This window comes from Tachysurus vachellii, chromosome 23, assembly GCF_030014155.1.
Source record: "Tachysurus vachellii isolate PV-2020 chromosome 23, HZAU_Pvac_v1, whole genome shotgun sequence".
Lineage (NCBI taxonomy): Eukaryota > Metazoa > Chordata > Actinopteri > Siluriformes > Bagridae > Tachysurus > Tachysurus vachellii.
Window position 1 is genome coordinate 6683045 of NC_083482.1, and position 20442 is coordinate 6703486.

A 20442-nucleotide genomic window follows, 5' to 3' on the forward strand; every position below is an offset into this window, starting at 1 on the left:
ATGTGCATTAATAATGAGCATAAATTATTCTCTCCCCATGCCAACTAAAGGAGAGCCCTAGAACAGAGGGCAAAGGCATGGTTTCCTCCATCTTGCAAGGTTCGCAGGTCCAGCATCGCTAGCATATGCTACAGAATAGCTAGCGTCTGGAGCCTGCTATGGTTTCCTAGCAGCAGTGTGTTTCCTCACGCCATGCCCTGATGATCGCTTATCCCCCTGCCACCACACATATGCTTGGGACACAGAGCAGTTGGACATGGCCGTGGGCTAAAGTGGGTCAGCCCACCACAGATGGCGCCAAACCCCAGTGGGTCATCATCAGCTGAATATGAAAATAACACCACCAATCTGCTGCCTTTTTGAAACTTCCCAAAAAGCATCTGCTCTCGTTCGGAAAAAAAAGTAATAAATACAACATGATAAAAAAAAATTCCAATCTGGGTCATAAAGCTCAAAGCAAAGCATCACAAGCCTCCCAAATGAAACGGATGTCTGCATCTCTTAAATAATGCCCATGATGTCAGATGCTTTGTCAGATGCTATTCCCGGTACTGATGTAGCTGCTCCACTTCCAGATAAACAAACCATGTAATTCACTTGAGGGCTATGCTTTATTCAAAAGTTCTCCACCATGTCGCTCCCTCCTGTGATTTTAGCACTTTGGCAACGTTTAGAGAACATGACAAGATTATCCAATAGGAAAAGACACGTATCCTTTCCAAGTAGTGAGAGCTTATAGAGTAAATCTCAGAAAAAATGCTGTTTGCAAAGATAGCAAGCCTTTGGGATTATCCTGGTACAAGGAAAAACCTGTACTCCTCATGGTGAACATGTTAAGTAGTAGCATCACCAACATGGGAGGTATAAAGAATAAAGAAGGCCAGAGAAGACGTGATCCCTGCAAAGGACATCTCCACATTGTGATAGGCTTCTGTCTTCTGGATGCAGTCATTTCCTGAACCCTTTGCTCTCTGTTGACTCCATCCACATTTCAACACCAAAATTGCCCTGAATCTTTAAGGCTGCAGCTTCTCTACAGATAAACATCCTTCAGTAGACTAATTTCGGTCCAGATTTGTCCCCGCCTCCTTTTCATTCGCCATGTGCATCAGCATGCATGGCACGAGCCTGATGTGTGCTTCCTGCGCTGCTGCATTTCTTGGAAAGATGTCAAGTTTGCAGCTGCAACGCCAAATATTTCATAGCCCCCCTCTGCACCTGGGAGGAGCTACAGGTAGTTGATGAAGTGGCAGTGCCAAGCATCCCAACTGGCGAAGACAATGCGCAGCTGGCGGGAGTCAGATCGGCCAGATGCCACTACCACCACCGTGCCATGTGTTCTGAGCAGGGCATAGAAGAGTGGGGGGTTGGTAGAGATGGGTACAAGGCGGCGATGGGGAGCGTGCCAAGAAATTATGATCTGGTGCCAACCCAATGCGTTCTGGCACGCTGCTCGATTTCCGAGCCATGCTAGCACGGTGGTATATAAAAAGAGGTGCCTCCGATCACTCTCTTTGTCTTCACGTTGTTCCTGTAATCCTGTGCCAAACTAGCGGAAAGTTGGGATCCATTGTTTTACCTCCTGAAAGAACCTCCAGGTTTAGAACTTCAACACGGCAGATACCCGTCGGCTGGTGGTACTATAGCTTGGCTGGACCGCTTCCCATCACGCCGGCACCGCGATCGTTTTCGGTTATTGCATTCCCTTTTTCCATGACGCTTGTGCCAAGAACATGGCTGAAGCCCATGAGTGCAAGTGCTAACCATGTCACAGGGAATTGGTCACTTTCCAAATAGTCCTCAGGAAAAACAAGAATCACATATTACGCGCTGAGGTTCTGCTGGATGGCACGCCATACTCGCAATCAACGGCACAGCAAAAGCTTTTTCTAGTGGGCATTCTCTCTTCTTTGTGTGAATGGACCGCTCAGTGACGATGCGACTCCTCAAACTGGAGCGGAGATACTGAGACAAAGCTTCCAGTTTGCAGGAACATGCCATCCTCGTTTGCGACGGAGGGGTTTAGGGAAGGGAAAACTTTTTGAACGAGTGCCATCTCTGCGCAGTCCTTATCAGAGGCCCGCGACTGCCAGCTGGTGGCTGAATGTGCCCGTGCTGTGAGCCGCTGCCAAAAGCAGGAGGCTCGCACCGAGGCTGGCAAACAACAGCCTGTTGGCACAACACATGTTTAAGTGCCAATCCACCAATTTAACTGTGCCGTCTGGCCACCTACATATGTCTATTCTTGCTTTATTTGTATTTTGACTATGTTGCTTTGTATAAAACAAAGATAATCCACAGAAAGGTGTTAGTATAAAGATTTGTTTTCATTAAACTTTGGTTTTGGTTTTTGCTTTCGTGTTCCAGGCCACAGTCTCCAATCTTTTTTACTTATACCTGTTTATTTACTGAGTTATTGCCTGAGAGGAAGACTTCACAGATATCAGTGACATCAATGATAACCTCTTTTTAAATAACAGTTATCTTTCACCACCATAGTGAGCGAATTTAAATAATACACAGTCATGTTTTTGTGGGAACAGTCACGTTGGCCCTTCATTCAGTTTCAGAAAAAGAACACAAAGACTGGTCATTCGGCGGCCTTGCACACATATTTTTACCCGTGAAAAATTTATTTAAACAGAAACATAAACTTACACACTCAAGGCCAAACAACACCCAGAGAACAGCCATCAAAATACAGCTATATAAATGACCTATTCTGGCCTTGACATAGCTATTAGACACAGGTCTTTTGTTTACTTTCAACATAAGCTAATTCTCTGTAGCTAATCAATTAGATATGAAAAAATGAGCCTGAAAATAAATAAAATAAAATAAATAAATAAATAAATAAATAAATAATAGAATTTTATATATATATATATATATATATATATATATATATATATATATATATATATATATATATATATATATATATATATGCCGAAATTAATTGTTAAAGCCCAAAGTATATGACACATCAACAGTCTAATAACGTTTTCTGACGCATGCGCGTATGTTTTTGATTAAATGTATGCATTACAGCAACGATTAAATACAAAAAAAATTCAGTTTACAGTACATGCAAACAAACAAAATTTTAATCAGTCTAACAAAAAATAATAATAAATAAACAGCGAGTTATGTTTTTCTGTATCTGAGGGTTCCTCCCGGTCTTGTTTTCTACCCGGAACATTAAAGCGCCGTACACGACCATGAATGTCTTTTAGGTAAGAGCAGGTTAATATTAGTTTTTCAGAGTACTCGAGTCTTGGCTAATTCTACGCATTTGGCATTTAAATGCGTGTGTAATGTTAAATACTAAAGCTTAAACTTAATTTGTTTGTTCATGTGGGTTCTTTTTAAGAAGGATGAACAATAGCAATATTTCATACGGTGATGATTTCTTCTGTGTTACTTCTATAAGGTTCGTGTGTAATGTAGATCTTCTGATACGTTCCACCTGCAATATTTTGGAAAACATTATAAAAAAAAAATTATATGTTGTTAGTAGCAAAAAACCAAAAAACCCAAGAACTACTGACGACAAATTGCAATTAATTAATGATAATTTAGCTAAGTAATCTACAGTAGATCTTTTTACAGTAGTGTTCTTTCATTACTGATTCTCTTTGTGTCAACTATTTGTTTTCATATGTAATAAAAGTATTGCTGAAAGTGTGCTTGATGTTAATACATAGTTTTGATTCTTTTTTTTTTCTCTTTAGCTTGTTTGATGACTAGTGTGATTAAAGTTTATCCTCTTAGAGACTAAAACAAGGAGGTTTCATCATGCTGTGTGTTTCCAATGCTGCTGTGTGGAGATCCTTTCAGAACTGTGTACACTCCAAACCCAGTAGATGTTCACTTAAACGGCTGCTGGGAAACCTAGTCCACAGAGCCTGGACGTCCTCTGGTCCCAGAACGAGCAGATCACAAGAAAAAGTCACCCCTGTTTTCACCAAAGCCTTGGATTATAAGGACAAAGTGGCCATTATAGATGAGAGCAAGAAGCACAGCTATAGCTGCCTTTACCGCAGCAGTAGAGGCTTAGCGGCACAAATACACCAAGCATTAGCTTGCCACTCAGGAGATCTACAGGGCAAGCGAATTTCCTTTTTGTGCACCAACGACGCATCCTACACGGTGGCTCAGTGGGCCACGTGGATGTGTGGTGGAACGGCCGTGCCGCTCTGCAGAAAGCACCCGGTGTCTGAGCTCGAGTATGTCATCTCAGACTCTCAGAGCTCACTGCTGCTGGCTGGTGAGCCTTACGCTGTCACACTGGAGACTCTAGCTCAGAAACTAGGTCTGCCATGTTTGCATCTTCCTCCCAGTGCCAGTCTGGATGCGCTGCACACAGCAGAGACACATTGCCAAACGCATGAGACGATCTCTGATTGGGCGGAGAGGCCAGCCATGATTATTTACACCAGTGGGACGACGGGAAGACCAAAAGGTGTCCTTCACACACACAGCAGCCTACAGGCGATGGTAAGGTACTGGGCTAGTTATATCCATTTCTGTGTACTGTACTGTACTGTTCTGTATCATTAAGTTATTTTAGATAAGAGCACCTAGATTAGAAGTTTAGGGTTAAAGGAAAAAAAATCTCATTATTACAAAGCACACATGAAAAGCAACTTGAACTGAGTAACCTCTGAGTATCCAAAACCTTTCAACCTTTAAGGAAATTGTTCCTTCCAGTTGGGAAAAGTGTGTAAATATTGAAATATTTGGGATGTGCTTGGAGATTGTTAGAAGAGAGAAATGTTCATGGCTCCTCAAAACAAAAAAGCACAAGAAGTTGGTTTCACACTCACTATTTTTCAATTATGATCAGTCTCATATTAAAGAGAATTCTAATGTAGAAATAGTTGCTTTTATCCATGAAATTGTGTTGGGTTATTGCAGAAGATCAACTTTGCTAGTTAGCAATCTAGGAGAGTAAAAGACTAAAGCTCTGCTGCATCACGCTCTGTAGAGTGCATCACAACCGCCACAGAGTTGAAATGGCATTGTGGGTAATGTAGGAAAGTGTTAAGTGAAAATGGACCAACATGACAAAGATGTTTAAGCAACAAAAAAATAGTTTTTTAATTTCATTTTTTCGTTATTAATTGTTTTTGATTGATGGGCTCAACTTGTCCTCTCACTCCTCGTCCTGTTCCTCAGCCTTACATAGGAGTGTAAATGTGTAAAGAAAAGTAAGGAGATGAAGCTTTGAAGCGTTCTTGACTAATATTTGGTATAAAATCTTACCCACTCACCAGAATCCCATTCCTAAGAACAGAATGAGTCTGTAGGCGTGTCCCAAATCGTATAAATCGTGACACTCCATTCACTCAACTTGATTACGTAGCAGAAGAGGGCGGGGCTACCAGGTGCTGAGATGAGAAAAAATTCAAGACTTACCACGACATACGTTACCAACGTCTTTTACGTTAGCCCACATTGTGTGATTTATATTTCAGCATTATAAATATTCTGCTAAAGCCAGCGCCGTTTGCATTATGTGCTTTTGATGATGTTTGCCACCGTCTGAGAAACTTCTCTTGGTGATTTAGTGTTTAGTGTGGTGTGCATCTTTTGAGATGTAGCTTGTGTTTTAAAACGTCATGAATGACGTGTTTTGAATGTCATTCAATATTCAGCCTCAGGCCACACCCACTTCCTGATGAAAATTGGTGCATAGAAGTCACAGTGGAATTCATGCTAGTATCCCTGCTTTGGAGGTTGGGGTTGGAGCTTAGGGGCAGCTGTGATACAGCACACCTGGAGCATTGAGGGCTAAGGGCCTTGCTCAAGGGCCCAACAGTTGCAGCTTGGCCGTGCTGGGGCTTGAACCCCAATCCTCTGTTCAGCAAGCCACAGCCTTCAACTCTGCTCCAAATGATCTTTAATGCATGCTAGTGTGAAGAACACATGACATTTTGAAGCCTGAGTCTAATATTTATTTTGAGGTATGCACAATTTATCCTCTATCTCCAGTACTTTCTTTCTGAACTGATGACACTGCCACGGCTCTCAGGCAGTTCTGCGTTAAAGCTCCTAACCTTTAGACACCGGTACAGAGTTTTATCTTATCTGTGGTGCTGCAACTTAAACAACACTTTGTGATGATAATACAGCAGATCAGTTGATAGTTCACTTTGTTCAATCACATAAATTTTCCATGTCATCCCTTTAACTGTTTATAGTGTACTAACGTGACACTTTTTTTCCAGATAAGATCCAGTTCCAGCTGCTGCAAGCAGTCTCTATTTCACCAGCCTATATATTTTTTGTCTCTTTCTTGTGAAAAAATTTTGACATTTTGACATGTTCAGACATTATCTTCTCTCCTGAAAACTCTCTAATGACTGAAACCTGCTGACCGGCACAAAGCACCGACCTTGAGACTCCTTTAATAAAGGATAAATAAATACATAGAAAACATCCCCAGTGCTATGATAGATTTTTTTTTAATTCTTTGGAGATTATTTGCAGAGTCGCCATTTTAGACCCTGTGAATTAGTTGCTATAGAAATGAGCAGCTTTTTGTATCAGAGGCCAAATAAATGAAATTTGTACCTGTTTTGTTGTGCACATGTTTAGCACTGAATGTTTTTTTCATGTCCCACTTCACAGCTGTGGTTAACATGAAACTCATATGTAAGTAGACACTCAGGGAACTAATTATTTATTTCTAACTAATTCATTATTTCTGTTTGAAGTTAGTCTACTAAGGGCAATAATTTTTTAGAAATATTCCAAAATAAATATATCCAAAAATATTTTTTTTCCACACAAGTGTTTCTATTTTCAAAGTGTGTTACCAAACCCATTTCTGCTCTCTGAGATGCCCCAAGTTCCCAGATTATGTCATGGTGACATCTTCAACTACAATTCTGTGTAAGGTATTTTTTCAACAGAGGGGAAAACGCAGACTTTAAACCATGAAATAATTTTAATTCTTATTTATTTACTGACTAAAACTTCTTGTCTGATCCATCGTTTTTTGTTCCACCAGCTAAACAGAACCCCAGTGTCCTGGGGATCAGGGATAATATATAAAAACCTGTAATTTTTACTTTTCAGCATCACTGTATTGTCAGGGCTGCAGTTATAAACAATCCAGTTATTAAAACAACTCCTTGACCAATCAGCTTCAAGAATTCCAGAGCGCTGTGCTATGTCTGCCTGAACTCTTTCTTAATTAAGATAGAAATACATTTATTGTTAAAAAATCTGCTTTGTTGAGATTGCTAGGATGTTATTGCAACGTTTAAAAATGCAGGTTCATTTATGCATCTCTTCATCTTCAAAAATGAAGACTCAGGAGATAGTGTTTTACCGCCATGGTGTTTTACGCTTCACTGAACAGTTTACTCATGAAAAGTTTCCTTTCTTTTAAGTGGCGTCGATTCCAAGAGCTGAGTAGCGTAAGCATTAAGGGCCTTGTTGTGTGAGATGAAGATAGCGGTAATGGTCAGATGTGTAGAGAAAGAAAAAAGAAAACATCTGCTCAGGAAAGGGAAGTAATAATAGAATTATTTTAACTCCATAAAAATTATTTTATAACTCCATTTTTCCTTTTTCATCCACCAGACTGAGCAATTAGTGGCGAATTGGGGTGTCCATGCAATGCAGATGTCCTTCACCACATGCACACGAGTGCACATACATTTGTTTTCACGGCATCTTTGGTGGTTGCTGTCCTTGGTGCTGAACTCTCACTGTGTCAGACACCGCTGTGATTGGACTCGTCTCAGATGACTCACTGGAAGCCCCAGGATTTAAACTCACCTCAGATCATTACTACAAATCCTCAGAGTAATGAACTGGAATAAAATAACATTTACACCATAAGTCAAGAAGTTTGTTGTACCCGATGTTTATTTTCTTTGGAGTTATGAGGAAAATGAAGCCGATACGTTTCTGCATGTCCGTCTCAGTAAAACTGCATCCAGATCTTTAGACAGTGACTTCTTCAGGACACGTGCTGTAATCTATTGACCTGAACAAAGTTCTCATGAAGTTTTATCTGAACTCTGTGTGTCTTTAGTAGTTTTATTTAATCAACATTTTCTTTTATTTTCACTTTGCTGAAGGTTCCTACATTACCCACAATGTTGAGAGTTGTGCCAGTGGCATTTAGCACTCACTTCATTTCTGCCTAAAGAGACCAATGCGGCACCGCTTTAGGCTTTTAGTCTGTCCAGCTTTTCACCTCAATCCACTTCACTACATCGATTTGTCACCGTGTAACTGTCTTGTGTTCTGCAACTTAAATTCCAGCATTTGTTTGTACTCCTACATTGGATTTCTCATTAACATGATGCTGAACGTCTCTGGTGAAATACAGCACAGACTAATAAAGAGTTCAGGTCGACCCCTGAGTTACACTCTACAGTACAGAGCGTAGAGAAGCAGACCTGTGAGCTGTGCATGTAGCCAGTTTCTCAGACCAGCTATAGTGCATCAGCAGCCTGCATGACCTGCATGATTGTGTAGCTGCCTGATGTTCATCACAGTCTCTGTGCCACCCTCATCTCAGCCCTCAGGCATGTGCTGCACACGCAGGTCACTATGTATTCCCACTGGTTCGACCCGCTGACCCACTTCTCCGTACAGAATTTTATTTTAGTGCTGAAAGAAAGCCAGTGGCAGGTCATGCAGTGTGCACGGCCATTATTAATCCCATTTGACACACTTCTTGAGGTAAGCCCGGCAATAGAAACGTGTAATAGAAAGAAACTTCGATCAAGGTGTTTAATTTCACATTCCCCTGCCATTCCTTTAATTCCCTCTTACTTTTGAAAAGCATAATATATATTTATGGAGATTTGTTTAAGTACAACTCTTTCACAGCAGATGCTTCCACAAAGACGTCATGTGACCAAGCTATAGGAGTTTAACAAGACACGAAATTTCTTTCTTTTTCTCTCTGTCTCTCCCCCCTCCCCCCTCCCCCCTATCTCTCACACCCCCTCTCACTCTCTCTCTCTCTCACCCTTACCCCCCCTAACCCTCTCTATCCCTCTCCTCTCCTCTCCTCTCCTCTCCTCTCTCTCTCTCTCTCTCTCTCTCTCACCCTCACCCCCCCTAACCCTCTCTATCCCCCCTCTCCTCTCCTCTCTCTCTCTCTCTCTCTCTCTCTCTCTCTCTCTCTCTCTCTCTCTCTCTCTCTCACCCTCACCCCCCCTAACCCTCTCCTCTCCTCTCCTCTCCTCTCCTCTCCTCTCCAATCCTCTCCTCTCCTCTCCTTCCCTCTCCCTCTCCCTCTCCCTCTCCCTCTCTCTCTCTCTCTCTCTCTCTCACTCTCTCTCACCCTCACCCCCCCTAACCCTCTCTATCCCCCCCTCTCCTCTCCTCTCCTCTCCTCTCCTCTCCTCTCCTCTCCTCTCCTCTCCTCTCATCTCCATCTCTTCTCCTCTTCTCTCCTTCCCTCTCCCTCTCCCTCTCCCTCTCTCTCTCTCTCTCTCTCTCTCTCTCTCTCACAGGTCCAGGCCTTAGTGAGTGAATGGGCTTGGAGCAGAGATGATGTGATCCTTCACACTCTGCCCCTCCATCATGTGCATGGCATTGTGAATAAACTCATGTGCCCCCTGTGGGTGGGGGCCACCTGCATCATGCTGCCTGACTTCAACCCTCAGAAGGTAGAGTAAAACATATCATCATGTGTACCGTTCTACATTGCAGACGTATCAAAAGTTCTTGAGTGAACACTCAATGCCCATTGTTAAAGATTACCCTGCCTTATTTTGACCATTTATGTTAAAGTATGAATACACATCTGTTTTGTGTTACTCCGTTTAACCAGAACATAGCTTTCTGTTACACGTCAGTGTAGTGACATGGACTACATACCGCTATGGACAATAGCGGCTCATTAATGAAACACTGACAACTTTCCTGAAATGTGATCCACCTTATTCCTTGTGACTGAACACGGAGACACGAAGAACACAAAGCCTCCTTCACACACCCTAAAAGTCATCAAGGCCATGGCCCCTCCAGTGGGCCTGCTAGGTACAAAGGTTTTTATATAAATTGTACAAATTGTCCTTCACGAGACCTAACAGGAATCAATTTGATTCAACTCTATTTATTTGTATAGCTCTTTTAACAATGCACATTGTCCTAAAGCAGCTTTACAAAAGTATAGAAACAGAATAAAAAGTTTCAAGTTTAAAATTAAGCTACTATTTATCTTTAACATCTATCACTAATGAGCAAGCCGTAGGTGACGGTGGTGAGGAAAAAAACTCCCTGAGATGAGAAACCAGACTCTGAAGGGAACCTCTTCCTCATTTGGGTGATAATGAACAGTTTATAATACAATATAATATAATATAATATAATTAGAACATGCAAATGTTCACTGATTGAGACCCGAGCACAAAGCCGACCAACGCAGCATGCCATGCCGTGCCTGATTCATTAAATCTAACAAGTTCAAATGCCTCACCTGCTTCACAAGCACAAAGGTCCTGCCTTTCACTGGGCTTGATAAGGACTAAAGCCACGCCACTGATAAGCACGGAAAAATCTACAGTGCTTCTCGGCGCAGATATTCACATGTGAAATTCCATGAGCTACTCGTGTCGTTCATAGTCACGACTTTCTACCTTGTTTACGTTGTTTTACTTGTTTACTTTAGCTGCATTTTGTACGATCTAAAAGCTTCTTATCTTTCTTGCTCAGTGTAAAACTCTAGCACAAGAATTCAAATAGAAATATAGATGCTTAAATTCTCCATATATTTGAAACTAGTTAAAGGATAGTGTTTCCAGCCTCAAGGCCACTCACATTGTTTCTATAGTAACAGCTTACACATGGACTCCGCTTGAAGTCTTCTGTGAGCTGACTTTTATTTAACGTTTGTGGAAAAGTCTAAAGCTGTTGCTTTAAGTTCTTTATAGTTTCGCAGTAACACGACAAGCTGCACCGTTTTGCCTTATTAAGTTCAAGACAGGAAAAAGCTGTTTATCGCTACAGAAACAAAAGGAATTTGTGGTCAGTCAGACTTAAGAAAAAATATGATAAATGTGATTTTACTGCTTATAAAAACTTTATTTAAACAGCTACTAAATCGAATTGTGTAGAGTGAGCGTAATCAAATAACGAAGTATTAATGTAAACATAGCCTGAAATCTCTCTCTACAGTATGACTATAGAATTAAATTTAGGCAGGTCCTTTATACAGGGTTGTAGTATAAAGTAGTTTATTTAGAGATTTGAAAACTCCAACTCCATCACACTGAACCCATGTGTGCATTTCAATCTGGTGAAATTTTTTTTTTTTTTTTTTTTACACATAGTAAAGTGTCCCAAGTGCATTTTTTCCTTTAGTTGGTGTTTTTCTTGACCAGTGCACATTACTACAAACCAATGGAACGTTCTTGCATGAAGTCGTGGATTAAATTAAATCTTAATAAATGTGCTGTGTTTGGCAAAAATAAATGAACAGTATTTATTTATTATTTTTTTTTTATTACTTTCTCCTTTTTTTTTTCTTTTTACATTTTTCCCCCTCATTCTGGTGTGTTTGCAAAAAAATTATTTTTTTGTCGTTTCAGCAGTTGTAATATTTCTATGTATTATTCCTGTATTTTATTTCATTCATCTCTTGCATTTATTGTTCGTTATGTGCGATGATTAAGCACCTCAGCTATGTGATCTCTAAGGGCTCTGTAGGGCTGTGTTTCTGAGCCTCTGTGTTCCTGAACCAGTGTGTAGCTTCTGGAAGAGGTGGTGTGTGTGTGTGTGTGTGTGTGTGTGTGTGTGGTGTGTGTTCAGCCTTATCGGGAAGTTGTCACAGGGCCGCGCTAATTGTAGCCACGTCGCCGCTCTGCCACTGCTGTAGGCGCCAGTGACAGCGGCCAGGAGCTGTGTGTGTGTGTGAGAGAGAGAGTTTGCGTGTGTGTGTGTGTGTGTGTGAGAGTTTGCAAAAGAACGAGACCAGACTGTCACACCAAAACGTTGGAGTGCGTGTGATGGATTGCCTCGCGCGGCTTTGTATCCGAGTGCGGCAGACTCGCGAGCGGATCAATCGATGCGCCGACGTTGAAGGATGATTCGGAGGCTCTGGAAGAGGAGGAGGTTTAAAGGTCCTGCAGATTTTAATGGGAGTCAAGGTGCTGCATGACAGTAAAGGGTGGAGATGACGCTGTCAAAACAACAACAGCACCATTTATGCTAAGAAGTCTCCATTCTCTTTACTGATGTGTCCTTGTGATGTGCCAAAAACAATGAAGTTTCTGTTCTCTAAAAAACATCGTGTTTTTTTTTTTTCCTCTGGCTTTATTATTTACAACACGAGGCTTCAGAAATTTTTAATGAAGCAGAAAAATCGATACGTGCAGCGCTTTTGTTTTTCTGAGCTGTTTGACTGATTAGGATGCAATTTTGCTTCCTGCTCAAGTGGAAAATACACAGAGATTTAGGGATGAATGAGTTTGTTTTCCTCCTTCAGTAAAGCGTGTGTAGTAAGAAAGAAAGAAAGAAAGAAAGAGAGTTTTCTAGGATGCAAGCTCATGTAGAGAATCATGTACAGATATTACATATCCACGTCACGTGACTGTTATCATGATCTTGTGTTGAAATACTGCTTTATCAATAAAGATGAATGGCTGCACATGTGAAAAAGACATAGATTAGCAACTAAGTGATAAGAGTGTATCCTGTGGTGCGTTCGGGAAAATCGAGTGCTGAGAGCAGTGTGTCACGTGTTGAAGGAAAAGTGCAAAGCTTGCAAATGCAGAATTAAATCCCGTTCAGCTATTATAGATTTATTCACTTCCTCTGGTGCGTGTTGAATATATCTGTCGCGTGTTCAGAAAATACTGCTTTAAATCTAGTTTAAAGGATCGAAGGATTTCTTGAAGGATACTGTGATGAAATCAATACCAGCTACTTTAATGTTTTTTGTTTTTTTTTTGGTAATAATAATAGAAATTGGTTCTAATGGTGAATTGTATGTGCTCACGGTTTTCTGCATTTGGGAGGTAACAGTGTGCCTGCAGCCTCAGGTACATCCCTGCCTATATGTCCGTTTTGACATTCTATTAAAATAAATAAGGGTTGTCTCTTTAAAGAGACAGACACACACAGACACACAGACACACACACACACAGACACACACAGACAGACACACAGACAGACACACACACAGACAGACAGACACACACACAGACACACACAGACAGACACACAGAGACACACACAGACAGACACACAGACACACACACAGACAGACACACACAGACAGACACACAGAGACACACACAGACAGACACACAGACACACACACAGACAGACACACACACAGACAGACACACACACAGACAGACACACACACAGACAGACACACAGACAGACACAAAGACAGACAGACACACAGACAGACAGACAGACAGACAGACACACAGACAGACACAGACACACACACAGACAGACACACACACAGACAGACACAAAGACAGACAGACACACAGACAGACACACAGACAGACAGACACACACACAGACAGACACAAAGACAGACAGACACACAGACAGACAGACAGACACACAGACAGACAGACACACAGACAGACAGACACAAAGACAGACAGACACACAGACAGACAGACAGACAGACAGACAGACAGATAGATAGATAGATAGATAGATAGATAGATAGACAGAGCGCAGATTCAACTTTATTTACAAAACATCCTTTACACGATTGCTATTTCTTTTTAAACACAGTCATTTCTCCCAACTTCGGCTCCCAGTGTTGTGTGATGTGCTCACTGTGTTTCCTGTTAAAGACCATCACCATCTTGCGACACTTTCCCGATTGAGCCATGTGAATGATTGTTTTTCTTTTTGTTAATAACATTCTTAAAGGCTGCCTGAAATATATATAATATAAACTGTGAAAGTGTGTAGAAGACATTTTGCTAAGGAGTGTTAAAAGTCCCCTGTGTAAGGAGACTTTTGTATACTGTCTGTCTGTTGTCTGTCTTTGTTTGCCTGTCTGTCTCTGTCTGTTTGTATGTCTGTCTGCCTGTTTGTCTTTCTCTGTTTCGGTCTGTCTCTGTTTTTCTGTCTGTCTCTGTTTATCAGTCAGTTTGTCCGTCTCTGTTTGCCTGTCTGTCTGTCTTTCTGTTTCTGTCTGTCTGTCTCTTTGCTTCTGTCTTCCTCTCTCTCTGTTTCTCTGTGTCTCTCTCTCTTTGTCTCTGTTTCTCTCTGTCTCTCCCTGTCTTTCTGTCTCACATTCACACACACATACTGTACTGTGTGTACACCAGATTCTCATTTTCTCTCTCTCTCTCTCTCTCTCTCTCTCTCTCTCTCTCCAAGAAAAGACATGCTTATTGAAATTCTGGTTCATGGTAATCAGACAGGCGCTCCAGAAGTGGTAGATAAAAAAAAAACACAACAGACAAGCATTGGAGTATTCCTTTAAGACCTAACACATTTGTGCTTGAATAACTTTACAACTGTTTGAGATAAAACACTTCAGATTCCACATTAAAGCCGAGCAGCGAAGACGGACAGAGATCTGTGGGAAGAACACTATAGCTTAGGAGCATAGCTTTAAAGGCTAAAACATACATGGTGTGATGTTACTTTATTTATTTATTTTTTTTAAGTGAATCGGTGGTACTTTGCCTCTGCTGCAGATGTGCAGTACACTCACAGTTGTTGCTTCACCTTTTACCATTTTACGGTGTTAATGTGTCAATATGGAGAATTAATGTAGTGAACAGAATGATGGCATTGTTGTTTTTTTGAGGACGCTTGATACACCTTCAGATGTGTCCTCAACTAATGGCCTTGTTAAACATTGCCGTATATCAAATATTTATAGATTGCTCTCTCTTTTTGATATTTTTTTCAGCTTCTAGGGTTATGGAGATTTTTTTTGAAAACGGATATGTTAATGAATAATGTTGACAATCAGGAAATCTATTAACCCTGAGATGTTACTGCAGAGAGACAAAGACGAGGAGAGAAGCCTGGATTCATTTTCAGCTAATAAAATGTGTGTGTGTGTGTGTGTGTGTGCGGGGGGGGCGAGGGGGACGAGACAGAGAGAGACTGATAAGAGAGCAGAGGCACTGAAGCAGGAAATAATGAAATGGAGAGAATGAGGAGGAGGGAAGGCTGGAAGAAGGCAGCCTCCTATGGGGGGTGGGTGGGGGTGATGGAGGAGGAGAATCTGTCGTTCACCTTCAATTAATTCACACTTTTCTCCCACAGCAGCGTGGAGATGCAGCCAGCCGTGCAGACTCGCTCAGCGACTGACTCTGTATGTGTGTGTGTTTTGGAGCGTGTGTGGGTGAGAGAGAGTGAGTGAGTGTGCAGGGGTGAGTGAATGTGGGGGTGAGTGAATGTGGGGAGTCAGTAAGGATGAGGGGGTGAGTGATTGTGGGGGTGAATGAGTGTGAGGGGTACGTAAGGATGAGGGAGTGAGAGCATGAGAGTGGGTGAGTGATTGGGTGAGTGAACAAGTATGGGGTGAGTGTGAGGGGGTGAGTGAGTAAAAGAGGGTGGGTGATTGAGAGAGGGTGAGTGAGTGAGTGTGAGGGGGAGAGTGAGTAAATGTGAGGGGGTGAGAGGGTGTGAGTGAGTGAGAGAGGGGGTGAGTGAGTGTGAGGGAGTCAGTGAGTAAGTGTGAGGGGGTGCGTGAGTGAGTGAGGGTGAGTGAGTGAGTGAGAGGGTTAGTGTGAGGGGGTGAGTGAGTGAGTGTGAGGGGTGAAGGAGTGTGAGAGAGGGTGGGTGAGTGAAAGAGAGAGAGGATGGTAGAGTGAGAGAGAGAGGGTGGGTGAGCGAGAGAGAGAGAGAGAGGGTGGGTGAGAGAGGGTGGGTGAGTTAGTGAGTGTGAGGGGGTGAGTGAGTGAGTGTGAGGGGTGAAGGAGTGTGTGAGAGAGGGTGGGTGAGTGAAAGAGAGAGAGGGTGGGTGAGAGAGAGAGAGAGAGTGGGTGGGTGAGAGAGGGTGGGTGAGTTATTGAGTGTGAGGGGGTGAGAGAGGGTGAGTGAGAGTGATATGGTGTATGAGTGACATGGATTGGATTGATATGGACTTAAATGAAATTTTTGTTTTGATTTACATTACATGTACAAAAATGTTTTATTGTTCCACAGCATTTTAAATAAAAAAGCAGAGGTTTGTTGCTTGCAGTATTCACTCGCCTGTGTCAGTATTTGGTTTAAACATCTCTGGCTATAATTGCATCTCATTTACAAAAGTCTTCTGGGAAAAGTCTCAGTCACCTATAAAAATCTGGGTCCTGAGAGTTTTTGCCTGTTCTTCTTGCCTATTGATGAAGCTTTGTGAGGTTACATGGTGACTGTTGCTGAACAGTGATTTTCTACAGTTTTCATATTGAGCTCTTCTGGATTAATATTTGCAGCTGTATTTGGCTCAGTGAATCTTGCTCTTGAGCAGTTTTCCTGGTCATCTCTATAACATGAGGCTACCACCACCATGCCTATCTGTGGGGATGGTGTTCCCTGGGTGCCGAGAAGCTTTGTGTTTATGTAAAATCTAGTGCTTTGTGTTAGCTGCGATTTCAACATGTGGTTTCTTATGATTTTATTTTTCTTCTTACCACACTTCAATAAATTGTATTTTATTTTTATTATTATTATTAAATTTGATTTATTTCTTTTTTTGCAAACACTTGATCCCACTCAGTTCAATATTCTAAGCTATTTTGTGTAGATTAATAACATATAATCGTAAAATTAAGGCTATAATATTGAAAGTTTGTGAGGGTGTGAATTCTTATGTTAGTGCATTCTCTCTCTCTCTCTCTCTCTCTCTCTCTCTCTCTTTCTCTCTCTCTCTCTCTCTCTCTCTCTCTCTCTTCAGGTATGGGAGGAATTGCTAAGTTCCCGATCTCCAGTGGTGACTGTGTTCATGGCTGTTCCCACCATTTACTCTAAACTCATCCAACACTACGACCAACACCTCACACAGCCACACGTACAGGACTTTATCAGAGCTGTGTGTAAAGAGCGGATACGGTAACTTTCATCTCCTAACCGAAACATACCCACTCATATGTAACAGTGAATAATCAGGATTTAACTCCAATCCATGTCATGTTCGTTCTATATAGAATTGTGAGGAAGCATTTAAATGATTGCAACTGTAGTGTTCCATAAAACAAATATTTATTATTATTATTATTATTATTATTATTATTATTATTATTATTATTGGATCTTATATAAAAATCATTTGTTGATGATGTCCCTTGGCTGCTTCCTGTTTGTGGTCGCAACAGCAGATCATCCGATACACAAATATAGGTTTGCAATTCCTGACATAATCCTCCCATTTTATCCGGGCTTGTGTCCGGCACTGTGAGTAAACCCCTGATTGGCTGGGTTGGTTTTCTGCCTGGGAATTGAACCCGGGCCACAGAAATAAGACCACAAGGGACATATCAAATCATATATTCTACAACAGCAAAAAGCAAAAAAAATCCCCTTTAAAAAAAGTCCTGGCTCTCATTCAAACACCATGTATTGTAAATCAGTAACAATTGTATGTCAGTATTGAGCACAGGTTAGTTATAAACAGTCTGATCTGGATGAAAGTGCTCAGGAAATTGAGATTGATTTGTGTTACACTTATCTTTACCAGGTCCATCAGCTTCCTGTGTCATTTAGTTTATGGTATTTCTGCTCTGACCCCTAAACCCCTGAGCTGCACCACCACACTATAACCTGTGCGCAGGAAACACTGATATAAGATAATACGATAAGATTAATCCCTACAGTAATGGAATATAATAACTACTGTTAAACGCTGGCTCCTTGGGGGAAATGACTGCTTTGACCCAATTACTTTTCTGTACACGACGTGTGTTCGTATTTTCCAGACAGTATCACCGGCTGTAATTGAAATCTCAGGTTTTATTTAATACGCTTGTTTGAATATGTTATACTTCTCTAACTATTAATACCACTGCTATTCCTATAGCACTGACAACTACCACTGAATCTTATATGCCACACACTCCTCATACACTCCATGATAAAAGTAGGATGTTCTCCCAAAAAAAGAGAACTCTGTAATCATCAATATGATTCAGTATTTTGAAAGGGTCTGGAAGGAGTCTCCGGTGTCCGTGCTCTGTAGGAGTCAGTAAGTTTTCACTTAGGAAGGGAGTTTTCAAGTCACAGCACTTTACACTTTGCACTGGCTTCTGGATAGCTTGCAATTTTTCTGGCTTATTAATTATAATAATGAGGGAATAATGAGGTGCTGGTGAGGGAACGACCAGGACGTTCTGCAGCGTTAAATGTAACGATGTACTGAATAATGTGTCAGGTGTGAGAACTGACAAATTGCTGTGGTGCAAGAGGAACAAAACCAATTTAGGACATGCTGTTTTTGAAAATTAAACAAATAAATAAATAAATACTTATTATTATTATTATTATTATGTATTTTTTTTTATTATTATTATTATTATTTTTATTATTATTATTAACTCTTGTAACTCTTGAGCTTGTATGCTGTCATTTCCACATTACCCTGTGCACATACAATACACTATGCTACTCTATAAATACTCTATAGTACACTATAAATACTTTATAATACTCTGCAATTGTCACGGACAGACACGGACACAGACAGACTTATTACAGAAATACACTATAATACACTATACATACTCTGTAATAAACTATAATACACTATAAATACTCTAATACTTTATAATACACTCCATGCTCTGTAATACACTGTAATACACATTAACTCTATAATACACATACATTATAATTAATCTGTAATACTCTATAATACACTATAATACATTATAATTACTCTATAATACACTAATACACACAAATACTCTAATACTCTATAATACACTATAATACATTATAATTACTCTGTAATACACACAATACTCTAATACTTTATAATACACTATGATACATTATAATTACTCTATAATACACACAAATACTCTAATACTCTATAATACACTATAATACATTATAATTACTCTATAATACACACAAATAGTCTAATACTCTATAATACACTATAATACATTATAATCACTCTGTAATACACTAAGTACACCATAAATGCTCTAATACTCTATAATACACTACATGCTCTCTACATGTAATACACATATACTCTAATACATTATAATTACTCTGTAATACTCTATAATATGCTATAAATACTCTGTTATACACTGTAAAAAAACTTTAACACACTACTGTGTTTGAAGCTTATTTCTGTTTCATTCATTTCTCACCACAGGTTGATGGTGTCTGGTTCTGCTGCGCTCCCACAGACTGTCCTGCAGCGCTGGAAGGAGATCACGGGTCACGTCCTGCTGGAGCGCTACGGCATGACTGAGATCGGCATGGCGCTGTCCAACCCTCTGAACGGACCACGAATCCCTGGTAAATCATAACACACTCCAGACCTTAAAGTAACGGTTTGGCCAAGACTAAAATGTATGTGGATTCACTTTCTATGGATTACTATTCAAAGTTTGTCAGAATGAAGCTAGAACACAGAGAAAAACTGAAATTTAGATCATAAGACATTTATCTGAAAGCATCTACAGCGTGTGGTTTCTTCCACTGCTGTTTATTTATGCAGGCTGGTAATGAATTAAACACACAGATCACACACACAATGCTTATTTGTTAGCTACGTTAGTCTTTAGTATCTCCAGCGTCGATCTAAAGCATTAAGCTAAACTGTAAATTTCATTTCCATTTAATTTTTTCTCTTCTTCCTCTAATTGATCCACTTTGTGCTAGTCTATTTATTATAATGATAACTACTTTACCTCCTTTATTAACTCTCATTGTTATAGCTGACACTTTATTTTGTTACTTTGAGGGCGTTTTTGTTCCTCGAACACAAACCGAGCCTTCTGGGTTTTTTTGTATTTTTGACAAGTCTACAAATAACAGTAATTCCTCACGGGTTGATTGTATGCTGCGCTGCACTGTCGTGCGTCAAGCTCCCCGACTTCTTTGTCTGACTTTCTTGGGTCTTTTGGTACCAAACAAACGAGACGCGCTGTTCTTTTGAACAACGCTTGACTCTGACAAAGGCATGACAGCCAAATGAACAGAATGCTTCCCAAAGGCTTCTGGGATACTTGAGGTCTCTTTTTCTCACTGATGTAGATCAAATCAGAATCGTCTGCGTAGGCTTGTTCTGCGCTCGGCGCTATCAAAGCCGTTAAGTGTGTCGTGTGGCGTCTAGCTAGCTGGATTTTCTTCTTTGTTGTTGTTTTATTTTTATTTTTTTTTTTATTTTGATGTTTGATGTAGCTGCTGTCGTAGGTGACGCTAAAGCACAGCCATGTTGGTAAAATGCTGATGCTTGTTCTCCGCTGTGGTAATTAGAAGCGATTCACCACTGCTGCTGAGGTCTCGCTATTAAATATTAAAAT

At 40.7% G+C, this 20442-nt stretch overlaps 1 protein-coding gene across 1 annotated transcript in view; it reads left to right on the plus strand.

Moving 5' to 3' along the window:
• Positions 1 to 3200: 3200 nt before the first annotated feature.
• The window catches only part of acsf3 (acyl-CoA synthetase family member 3), a 55115-nt gene continuing 37873 nt past the window's right edge, over positions 3201 to 20442 (plus strand). The window contains exons 1-5 of the mRNA XM_060858955.1: positions 3201 to 3236; positions 3735 to 4500; positions 9492 to 9647; positions 16860 to 17014; positions 19287 to 19432. Of these exons, the coding sequence (XP_060714938.1) occupies positions 3799 to 4500; positions 9492 to 9647; positions 16860 to 17014; positions 19287 to 19432 (1159 nt within the window). The 5' untranslated portion in view covers positions 3201 to 3236; positions 3735 to 3798. The remainder of the gene's footprint in view (positions 3237 to 3734; positions 4501 to 9491; positions 9648 to 16859; positions 17015 to 19286; positions 19433 to 20442) is intronic.